This window comes from Alnus glutinosa, chromosome 12 (assembly GCF_958979055.1).
Source record: "Alnus glutinosa chromosome 12, dhAlnGlut1.1, whole genome shotgun sequence".
In the NCBI taxonomy this organism is placed as follows: domain Eukaryota; kingdom Viridiplantae; phylum Streptophyta; class Magnoliopsida; order Fagales; family Betulaceae; genus Alnus; species Alnus glutinosa.
In genome coordinates this window covers 3,358,126-3,370,366 of record NC_084897.1, presented here as the reverse complement: position 1 = coordinate 3,370,366, position 12,241 = coordinate 3,358,126, and the positions used below count along the sequence as shown (strand labels likewise).

Genomic DNA, 12,241 nt, shown 5'->3' with positions numbered 1-12,241 from the left:
GAATCGGAGAAGATTCTTGTCACCCGACCTTGGATACCTCAAGAAATTCGGGGAAAATTTTCCAGAAGATCGAAAGCCTTTATTTTTAATATACAGAAGCTAGCTCTTTGATGGAGATTTGTCAGGTCTATAATTACAACAATAGGAGGATTTCCAAGGCCGCTGTAGGATCTTAGCCCACAGAATTTTGCAAACCTATTTGACGATGCAGTTGGTCTCAAACTGAGCCCTCCATTTGACCCTTACTTGGACACAACCATCTCTTAGCATCTTATGTGATCCCTTAGGTAGGATTGCTGACTTATGTTGGAACCATTCCAAACCTTGTCAACAAAACTTCTCTCAGTGTAAGAACTTCTATTAAGGCTTGCACTCTGACCTTCAAAACTATTAAAACCTTTGAAAAATGTCATTTTTGGCGAAATATTCCCATAATATCTCTACCATGTGTCTTTTTTCAATTAAAATAATAATAAATAAAAAATTCAAAAAAATTCAAAAAACTTCAAAAAAAATTTAAAAAATAAATAAACTAGAATTTTATTTCTTATTTTTATTTTTAAAAAAGATGGGTGTTTGGGGTGGCATTATTTCCCAACCGTGACCCGATCTTCCCGACAACCCTCTGATCACTGTCCGTTTGCAACGCCGTGATGACAGATTTTATAACCCGGCTCGGTGAATTCCAATTCGCAATCATTAGCTCGCTGATCTCGGTCAAGCTCAAGCTTGCCCCGCTCTGGAAAATATCCTCCACCTAAGAGAAAAGCTTGTGATCCTTGACCCCCAGGTAGCTATTGGCCAACATTTTGAATGTCAAAAAATTTTAGAGAGAAAAATGGATATGAACATCAACGACAAGTTCACGGCCATTGATTTCTCCGTCAGAAACCAATCAAGGTCTTCCACAATGATGATAGATTTGTCTATCGTTTGTAACAAAACAAAATTCAAATTGGAATCATTTATAACCTTCGAAATATTAATATCATAGACCTCGAAGGATAGGAAATTAGCCATGTTCGCGTTCGGAGAGGCGGGGACGAGTTCGTCGAGCTGCAAGCGTGCATCGTGCCCAACGACAATGCTGGAGACAAGCAGTACGTCCTCCAGTCGATCGCAATATTATTTTAAAAATTAAAAATAAAAAAATAAAATTTTTGTTTTGTTTTCTAATTTTTAATTTTTAATTTTTTTGAATTTTGTTTGAATTGAAAAATGGCACGTGTGGTATTATGGGGATATTTAGTCAAAATGAGTCTTTTTCAAAGGTTTTAGTAGTTTGGGGATCCAGAATGCAAGCCTTGGTAATTTGAGGGAGCCATTCGGAGAAAGGTTGGTAGTTTGAGAGGTTAAATTGTATTTTTCCCTTACATATTTGAGGCATGTAGTGCTGGTACGTTAAATCTGTGAATGGTACATTAGATTCGCAAAATGTCTAAGTTTAATATTATACCATCAAAAGATCTTCATACATGGGTTTGTAATTGTTAACTTATTTTTATTGGTTACATTCAGTCGATAAAAACACTGCCTTATCAAGAACACCGTAATTCCAGAAGATCATGTTGCAGAATGTTTAATCCGGAATGGGAAGAGTGTAACAAGGCAATTGATCAAGAAAGGAAAGGGCTGAACAAGGCAATGTATCTTCTAGAGAAGGATAGGATAAATCTTGAAGACTTTACAGCTCAGATAAATCGGTTTTTCCTGCAGACCGTCTGGACGGCCAGAAGCAGCATCTAGACGCAAGTCACAAAAAGTCAGTATTAGATATCTGTATGGACGGTCCAGTGGACGTAAACAACAGAGAGCTCCTGTTCGCAACCTATCCGGACGGCCCAGTGGACGCGAACCACCGAGAGCACCAATTTGTAAGGATGTCCGGACACAAAAGTAAAGACTGTGGACAGAGGGTTTTTTTGTGTTGTCTGGACGCCGCCGAGTAGAAATCCAAATTTGAGCAGAATTAGAATTTCTGAAACATATATAAAGGGGCTTCTAGGCATTGTTTCTTTATGAATTCTGAATAGAATTCCAATGTGTAAAGAGAAGAGTTTTTTTGGCAAAAATTGTTATATGTATTATTTCTCTTAGAGTTATTTGTGTTGTAACCGTTTAATCGTTTGAAGTCTAACCAGAAATGAGTTCTAGTTAAGGAAGTCAATTGAAGAACTCTACAGACGGGTTTGGTAGAGAGGCGCTCAAGTATAGGTACTTATTAGAGTTCAAGATATGACTATTGCAAATGTATTCTGAGTACGAATATCTTGTAACTTGATTTATTTATTTATTTATTTTTCTGATAGTTGATTTTCTGGGTTTGGCTGCTCCGGAATGATTTTTCTCTTTGTTGCAAAAAGTTTCTACTTCGTTACCAAATATCTGTTTCTATCTCTTTATTGCTTTAAACATTTAGTTACATACTTGGTTGCAGTAAATTTTAGGAGTCTATATTATTTTCAGTAATCAATGTGAATATGTGATGATGATTTAGGCTACTGTGAATCAGATATGTTTGTTTATGTGTTTTCCAATTTGATTCACAATCTTGGTCATAAATCCGACAACTACTTTTGGTTCATGTTCGTAAATGTTCTGTAGCTTGAGATATCATAGATTGTGCGTTTTCCAAAGTAAGGCCTCATATTTCAAGCATGGGAGGGCCCCGTTTTGGTCTAATTCAAACCATGTGGGAGACGGGAGCTATTAAAACTTAGATATTATTTTTGTCGATAAGAACGACTAGTGATAATCAACTTGATAGATGCCGATTACTTTTTTTTTTAGTAACAATATTTTATATATATTAAGACAACAAAAAGCATTATTCCATGTTACATAGCCAATATTGTTTTTTCCTGGTTTCACTTGGTATATATTGTTTTGACTAGTAGGATTTATTTGAACCTAACATTTTTTTTTTTTTCCTTTGACTGTGTGATTTAGAGCAACTGTTGAATTTCATTGGTACAGAGCAAGGTCTACGACAGGACGTCAAGCGGAACAATATGATGTTTTGGTCTTTGTTAGGTTTTCTATAATTAAGGAATTGAAGCAATGGTATTACGAGAACATTGGTTTTAGGTGTTTGCTTATTTTGAAACAATGGTTTTTTCAATAACGTGTATAAAATTGTGTATGATTTTGTTTTGAATTTAGTTGAAACATTGTTTGAAGGTATTTGTTAGCAATCTAATGATAGTATTTTGTCCATATGATTTTGTTTTCAATTAAGATATTTTGCAGATGTTTTATGAGGTGATAACAGATTTAAAAAAGAAAAAAAATTCATTTAATAACCACCTCGTTAAAAGAAAATTTACATCGTTTAGCAGTTAAACGATGTAAACTATTTGTGGAATGTTTTTGATGTTTACTGTGTAAACGACATACTTTTGTGACGCTTACACAAAAAATGTCATAAAACTTAAACGTTCTTTATTCATTAGGCATCACAAAAAAATGAAGTTTGATGCATTTGCGTCATAAAATTTTAACGTCTTTTATACCGTAAGCGTCACAAAATAATGACGTTTGATACATAAGCGTCATAAAATTTTAACATTTTTTATACAATATCCTTTACAAAAATATGACATTATTTGTAATGACGTTTATATGAAAGGACGGGAACATATTTAAAATGGCATGCAAATTATGAAGACAGAATTCGAACTCAAACTTTTGCTCTCATACCTTGTTAAATCACTTGTTGGTTAGAAAACTTAAGTCGATAAGAATATACCACGTCACATTCGATGTGCAGTCTATTCACCATAAAGTTTTGGAATAGTATATTCTTTCTTACAAGACTTGTGTCTATATAAGCTTGGTAATGATTATCAGTCATGCACGTATATACCAAGCAAGCAAGAAGCAATGGGCAGCCCTTTCTTCGTTGTTATCTTTCTTATTACATTGGAATTTAGCCAGGTGATGAGTGCTCCCAACTGTGGGCCAATTGTAGCCGGTGATACTGACCGGATTCAATTTGCTCTTAACCTTGAATTCCTTGAAGCAGAGTTTTTCTTGAATGGTGCTCTTGGTAGAGGGCTCGACAGCATTGCTCCATCTTATGCCGAGGGTGGCCCGCCACCTGTCGGTGCTAAGAAGGCCAATCTCGACCCTTTAGTTGCCAGGATCATTGAGGAATTCGGATATGAGGAAGTTGGTCATGTCAGGTCCTACAGAAAAAAAAAAAAAAAAAAAAAAAATTCTTTTTCAATTCATTTACTTTATAATGATCGCCTCCTTTTTTCTTAATTTGTCTAATCATTTGATTTTTGAATTGAGATTTCTTGGAATTAAAAATAGAATTCGAGTTGAAAATGAAAGAATAGACTGCAAGGCTCAAGGTGTGCGATACACTTGCCGAGCACCCTGAACCTTGCATTTGGATCCTCTTCAGTTTAAATGAACTGGAGAAGAGACGGTTAGTTTAAATGAAAGGGTAAAATTGTTCAAAAAAATATGGAATGACAATTTTATCTTTATTTTTGTACTAACCGGCTCATCTCCCGTTCATTTGAACCGAAGAAGATCCTTCTCCCCAGACCCTGGATACCTCAGGAAATTAGGCCAAAAATTTCCAGAAGATCGAGAGCCTTTATTTTTAATAAACTGATGCTAGCTCTTTGATGGCGATTTGTCAGGTCTATAATTACAACAATAAGAGGATTTCCAAGGCCGCAGTTGGATCTTAGCCCTCAGAATTTTGCAAACCTATTTGACGATGCAGTTGGTTTCAAATTGAGCCCTCCATTCGACCCTTACTTGGACACAACCAACTATCTCTTAGCATCTTATGTGATCCCTTATGTAGGATTGTTGGCTTATGTTGGAAGCATTCCAAACCTTGTCAACAAAACTTCTCTCAGTGTAGTAAGAACCTCTATATATAATTTTTTTTTAAAAAAATTACTACATATTTAAAAACTTTAAGCAAATAGAAAATAGTTGATTTAATCATATTTTAACACTCATCCTTGCCGCTTATTACGTAAAATATTTCATTGTGAATGATGAGCACAATGTTTGAATGATCGACGGAGATAAGGTGTTCGCTAAATGGATCTGTCGGGTTGCCCAGCAAATCAACGTGTTGGGTTCGGGTTGACCCTAACGGATCAAGCGGGTCAGTCCGAACCCGACAGGCCAACCTGTTTTGTTAGCCCTAGTTAGAATTCATGACATTTGCTTTAATACAATGTCAACTTACAAAATATCCCAAACACTTAAAACCATTTTTTTCAAACCATACAAATCTCACCCTATAAAAACTAATCAATACTCTTTTGTGGCAGTTGGTTGCATCTCTTTTGGGCGTGGAGACCGGACAGGATGCGGTTATAAGAACACTGCTATATGAGAGAGCCAACCAGACGATGCAGCCGTACAACATGACCGTAGCTGAGTTTACTATCAGACTCTCTGAGCTTAGAAACAAGCTGGCCACGTGTGGCAACAAAGATGAAGGCTTAGAAGTACCTCTATTTCTTGGGGCAGAAAATCGTACGAACAACAACATTCTCTCCGCTGATTCCAATTCCCTTTCGTATTCTCGGACGCCACCGGAAATCTTGAGGATAATATATGCAACCCGCAGCGAGCACAAAGTTGGTGGGCTTCATCCTAATGGTGCCGGTGGGAAAATTGCAGGGAGCTTTCTTCAAAAAGATTAGGACCCTCTGTACTATTGACGGAGCCTGGAATTTGTCACGTATTAAGTAATTATTTGTATTCCAATAAAGGTCTGGATCTATAACCTACTCATCTTAAGTTGCACTAATAATGGGCTTAGCCCTAACCCACCCAACTTAGGGTTTGGGTTCCTCGGGTTCCTACGTGAAACTATTTAAGAATAACTTCATGTAATGTTATGCATGCAATAATATAGCCTCCTTCTATGCGTTTTGATATGAGTCGTTCCTTGGCTTGGTGAGACGCCAAGGCCACAGCTTGTGTGTGTGCGCGCGCGTATTCTTGTTCCTGTACTATGTCAAATACTCTCAGCTACATGATTAATAATTTTATTATATGCACGAAAAAATAGATACGGGTGTTAAAAAAAAAAAAAAAAAAAAAACAATATGGTGCAGGAATAAATAGATGGATGTTAAAATAATGAATAAATTATATATTGCCAAATCAAAGCTTGTAGTTTCTGTCAAATGCTATATGAGCCTTCAAGAAATGCCAATATCTTACACAAAAGGGACATGCATGTTAGACATCCACATTGGAGATGGGAAGGGGATAAATTTCTATTATTTTTCTACACAAAATTGGCATGTGTACCCATAAATGTAAGAATATATATTAATTAAATTATATAATTTATTATTTCTTGTAAGTTTAAATTTTTAGAATGAATAATAATTTAATATGGTATCTGGATAGAGATATAATAATGTAAATTTTGTGTATAGGAAAATAGAAAAGATTGAAAAGGTCAAGGTCTCATTTGATAATGTGCTTTAGAGAAGCTTTTTGACTTTTAGCCAAAAAGAAAAGGCATTAATAAATAGCTTTAAACGAAAAAACATTTTAAATTACTTTATTTTTTTTATATCATATCAAAATATTTTTTCAACTTAAAAAAAAAAAAAAAATTGTTAGGTCGAAAAGTAAACTTGTTAACACTATATGGGATGCCGTCTAAATTGAACTTTTAACAGCGTACCTCCCAAATGACATAGCCTGGTCAATGGTCTTAGCCTATTGTACAAGCTGGTTGAAAAGTACATGATGGTTTTACTTTGACTGGATCAGTGTACCACATTCTTTTTAGAGAAAGCTGATCGGCTGCACAATAGTTGTGGAGGTTTATAAACATATAAAGTAGGACTCATGTAATTGTCCGTTGTGGAGAGTCTTTTCTCCTTTCTAGATATCTTAACCAAAACCTAATACATTACAAAAAAAAAAAAAAAAAAAAAAAAAACTCTATATTTAGTGGTGTGTCTACAGTAAAGTAATTTTTGGCACTTCATTATTTAGTAGTGTGTTAAAATATAACACCTTACTAAAATAATTAATAGCGAGTTAGATGGACACCTCACTAATTTAGTGGCGTGTCAGTTTGACATGCCATTAATTTACTTAAAAATCAGTCCGAGTCCTGCGCTCATTGCAACCCCGTGCTACTCCTTCCATTGCACTCTTTCTCTCTCTCGCCATCCTCCAGCACTGCCCGGCACGCCCCACCGCCACCCGACCCGCCCCAACTCCGGTATCTCTCTCTCTCTCTCTCTCCCGACCAACCACAGCTCACCAAGACGCCAGCCACCCACTGACGCCGCCCACTTACCGCTGGTTAGTGCATGCCTCTCATATATTTTTTTTATGGGTAACACTTTAAATTCATTTATTTAAAATTTTAGTTTAAATTAAAATTTTCAATTTTAGGAAAAAACACAGAGATGAAAGAATAAAAGAACACGTAGATGAAAGAATAAAAGAAATGGGAGAATATGCATATATAAAAGGCTTCCGTGTGCAGCCATTTGTACCTTATGAAGGGAAAATAAAACTATGGAGTTGAATTAAATGTCATTGCAATAAAAATAAATAAAATTTTATTAAATTACTGTGGCTTGATCATAATAAGCCCAAAGAAGGGTTTATATGGGTATAAAGTGACCATATCGAAACAAAAAGAGAATAATATTTGTGACAAATCTTTTTTTTTCTTCACTTTTTTATTTGTTTCAGTATTATTCTCTCCAACTTGAAGTATGCTCCATTTTTTAATATGCTTAATTGACAAAGATTAATATACAAATATGAATTGAAGGGTCCATGTTTTCCACCACCAAGTAAAAAATGTACCATTTACTGAACAATCACGAAGAAAAAGGACTTATAAGGCCGAGATAAAAAAACTTCCTTCGTAAACAAAAGTAATTGTAACAAAATGTACATTAGCTTTTATCTTGTAGTCTGAGCTTCCTTTGTCATTGAAATATTCAAATTTTAAAACTTTGTATGAAGTCTCATAAACTTAGTATGTTCATTTGTTACTATTTTGTATTGTACATAGAGAAAAAGGTGGACAAGACTTGGATGACAAAGTCTAGGGGTACGAGGGAATACAGAGATGGGTGTAGATCGTTTCTTGACTTCGCAGTTAATAACTGTCAGATCCCCAATGGAAATATCCACTGTCCTTGTAAGTCATGTCGAAATAACCAGTGCCACCCGCCAGGTGTTGTACTTGCCCACTTGACAAGGAGTAAGGGAATAATAACTACATACACTACATGGCTTTGGCACGGTGAGAAGCATGTACGGGGTCTTGCTGAAGGTTCTTACTCGAATCGCTCGGCCGCAAATGCAGCTAGTGGAAGCACAGAACAGGGTGGCAACATGCACGCAATGTTGCGCGATGCATTTGGCATGCACGAAGTTAGAGAAGACAATTGTAAGCCTGAGGTCATGGTTCAGGAAGGTGAAGAAATTGGGTGGAATGAAGAACCAGCTGAAGGTGACACTAATAAGTACTACGACTTGCTTAAAATGTCGGAGAAGCCACTACATTGGGATACTAAACATAGCCAGTTGAGTGCTACTGTACATTTGTACAACTTGAAGTGTGTTGGCGGACTTAGCAACAATATTTTCTTCGCTTTGCTTGAGTTCATCATTCAGTTGCTGCCTGCATGTGATGACGCTTTGCCAGCTAATACATATAAGGCGAAAAAGTTTCTCAGTGACATGGGGCTTGGGTATGAGAAGATTCTTGCATGTTGTAATGATTGTATGTTATTCTAGAAGGGAAATCAGGAATTAGAATCATGCATCTTCTGTGGAGAATTTAAGTGGAAGGATGAAATTCATTTGGACGAGGATGGTCAACCCATATCGTCGAGGAAGAAACGTCTGGTGAAAGTATTGCGGTGGTTTCCATACATCCCACGGCTATAGAGGCTTTTTATGTCGGTACATACTGTGCCCCACATGAGATTGCATGTAGAAGGTTGCACTAAAGACGGTGTGTTGAGGCATCCGGCCAACGGTGAAGCATGGAAGTCATTCAACCTCTTACATCTAGAATTTTCAGCCGATAGCAGGAACGTCAGGCTTGGTTTAACCTCTGATGGATTTAATCCATTCGGAAACATGAGCACTTCTCACAACCCTTGGCCAGTAATGCTTGTGCCGTACAACTTGCCTCATTGGATGTGCATGAAACAAACGTCATTCATATTATCTTTGATTATCCCGGGCCCCAGTTTACCTAGAATGGATATAGATGTCCACCTTCAGTCATTGATTGAAGAGTTACAACAACTATGCAATGTAGGGGTACACACATTTGATGTCTCGAAGAAAACTAATTTTGTGATGCGAGTGCAGTTGATATGAACAATAAATGACTTCCAGGCATACGCAGATTTGTTTGGTTAGCCTAGCAAGGGTGAGAAGGCGTGTCCTCGCTGTATGCATTCAACAAGGTCTAAATGGTTAAGACATGGCAAGAAATATTGTTATATGGGGCACAGATGATACTTGCCCACGGACCATCCGTGGAGGCTGAACAAAAGAACATTTAACGAAACACAAGAATTAGAATGTGCCCCCCATGTGCAAAGTGGAGATGAAATCCTTGGACAGTTAGAGGGTATGGTATTTGGGGATGAGAACGCGGGCATGGTAAACACGGATAAAAAGAGAAAAAAAAAAAAAAAAGGGAAGAAGCGGTAGAAGGGAGAAGCATCGACTAAAAAAGTAGTTTGGAAGAAGAAAAATATTTTTTTCCAGGTTGCCGTATTGGAAAGATAATTTATTGCGGCACAACCTTGATGTTATGTACATAGAGAAAAATGTGATGGACAACATACTTGCTACAATTCTTGACATCAAAGGGAAGACGAAAGACGGCCTTGCAGCCCCCACAGACTTGGTGGAAATGGGTTTGAGACCTAAACTTTATCCGTTCACAACCGATGATGATAAAACATATATGCCCGCAACATGCTACACGATGTCCAATGATGATAAAACTCATTTCTTGGAAGTGATTCGGAATGTGAGGGTGCCTGACAGATATGCCTCTAACATTTCTCGTTGTGTAAGACTTAAATAACGTATGATATCGGGCTTGAAGAGTCATGACAGCCACGTACTGATGCAATAGCTTCTCCCTATTGCATTGCGCGAATCATTGCCAGGTAACATGGTTAGACCTCTTCTTTAGATGTTTGCATTCTTCAAGGGCATAAGCTCTACAAACTTAACACAAGAGAATATGGACCGACTAGAGGGTGACGTCTGTGTCACTTTGTGCAAGATAGAACATATATTTCCCTCATTTTTTTACTAGCTTGGTTCGCCTGGTCGTGCATCTTGTCCATGAATGCCAACTCGGGGGACCTGTATAGTATAAGTGGATGTATCTGGCAGAAAGGTAAAATTTATGCATGCATGATAATTATTTTAATCTTCCGATATTAGAATACAATAGCTAACTAGCACTGCTTGCATGATGTTCTTATGTAGGAGCCTTGGGGGGTTCAAATCTAATGTGCGCATTGTGAAGGGCTACATAGCAATTGAGTTGGTGACGTTTTGCTAGAGGTATCTAGATAACGTACCTACATTTTACAACAGAACCCAAAGAAATCCTGATGGTTCAAAAGGGGCGGGAACACGAGTCATCCTCCACCGTATCACATTGACACAAATTCACCAATATATTACGAGGAACTCTAACGAGTTCCTTCAGCTGTGGGAGTAAGTCGCGTTACATAAATATGCAAGTTTAATTATGTTGCAGCCTTTAGGGTGAATAATAATGCGACTAATTTCCAATTGTAGGATGCACATGGATACGCTTACGTGATCATACAATAGGGGCGAACTACGGATGAGCAGTTAGAAGCCCAACATCATGAACAATTCCGCGATTGGTACCATGAATACGTATAAATAATCAACATGTATTTTAACTATTAAATGTTGAACTTGTACATCATATAAACTAATCAAATTGACTTCGTGTTTTACATTTTACGTAATATACTCGCAAGTCGATCGAGTGGACGATCGAGGTAGGAAGGCATTAGGTGACAAATTGGTAATGCATTGTAGAGGGCCAAAAGAGACAGCAATCAACTATAACAGATATGTTGTAAATGGCAAACTATTTCGCACTCAAGCACATGATGTGAGAAAGAGGACGCAGAATAGTGGAGTGTGTGTGACGACTGTTAATGGCGAAATAATTGAGGTCGAGTACTACGATAGGACCAAGTACATCTTGTTGAAGTGTGATTGGGCGAATACCACGAGAAGCATAGGGTACAAGGTGAACAAGTATGGGCTAGTGCTTGCCAACTTCAAAAAACTTGTCCATAGGGGAGAGCTAATCACTGATGAGCCGTACGTGCTAACTACACAAGTTAACCAAGTTTTTTACGTTGGAGATGAACGTGACCCAGATTGGGCCTGCGCTGTAAGAACCAAACCCAGGAATATATACGACGTTGGTCATGGTGAAGGGCATCATGATGGATGTGCTAACTACAACGAGTGCGAGCCACTCCTATTGACCAATAATAATGACCATGATCCACAGGATGACTTCGGCCACGTCCGACCCGATGTAGATCCGATCCAAGCGTATGTCATTCTATTAAAATAAGAAATTATATAGTTCACTTTAATTAAATGGTTTCATGTTATTTTTTTCTACATTGATTGGTGATTGTAATAGATTGTAGCTTCACTTGTAAATGGTATAAAATATTAATATGTGCTTTGGCGTAACTTTTATAAAATATTGATATATAATGTATAAATACGTGATGTATTTCGTAGGGCACAATGAGTTATAGAATCCCAAGCGTGTTGAGGCGGCCTAGGGGCCAGGGATCGAGACCTAGCGACCATGCGCACACAGAGTCAGAGAATAGACCAGTATTCGCAGACGATCACTCGAGCTACTAGTACGACATGCAAGATTCTACATTTGTTCATCTGCCTCCTCTACCGCTGACGATGAGCCAGTTAGGGTTGTGTTCCCCTGGTCACGTGAAGCTACTATTTCCCTACAGTGTGTTGGGTACTAATGATAGAGAGACACACGCTCCTAACGATAGCGAGACACACGCTCCGAACGATAGCAAGACACAGGCTCTGGAGGGCTTGCATGATGTACATCCTGAGGACGAGACTGCTACACAGGCGCTGGGTGAGAACTAGGTCCGGACAATAGGTAAGTATATATTTTTATAAA

At 37.6% G+C, this 12,241-nt stretch overlaps 1 protein-coding gene across 1 annotated transcript; it reads left to right on the top strand.

The window, feature by feature from the left end:
- Positions 1-3,882: 3,882 nt before the first annotated feature.
- On the top strand, positions 3,883-5,684 carry LOC133851520 (ferritin-like catalase Nec2). The gene is made up of 3 exons (XM_062287967.1): positions 3,883-4,184; positions 4,656-4,884; positions 5,307-5,684. Exons 1-3 carry the CDS (start codon positions 3,883-3,885, stop codon positions 5,682-5,684), a joined length of 909 nt encoding a protein of 302 aa, XP_062143951.1.
- Positions 5,685-12,241: the final 6,557 nt, after the last annotated feature.

Excerpts from the sequence above, each read along its gene's own strand:
- LOC133851520 (XM_062287967.1), top strand. The coding sequence starts at position 3,883 with ATGGGCAGCCCTTTCTTCGTTGTTATCTTTCTTATTACATTGGAATTT. Across the intron at positions 4,185-4,655 it reads GAGGAAGTTGGTCATGTCAG|GTCTATAATTACAACAATAA; the intron begins GTCCTACAGAAA and ends GCGATTTGTCAG. Across the intron at positions 4,885-5,306 it reads ACAAAACTTCTCTCAGTGTA|TTGGTTGCATCTCTTTTGGG; the intron begins GTAAGAACCTCT and ends CTTTTGTGGCAG.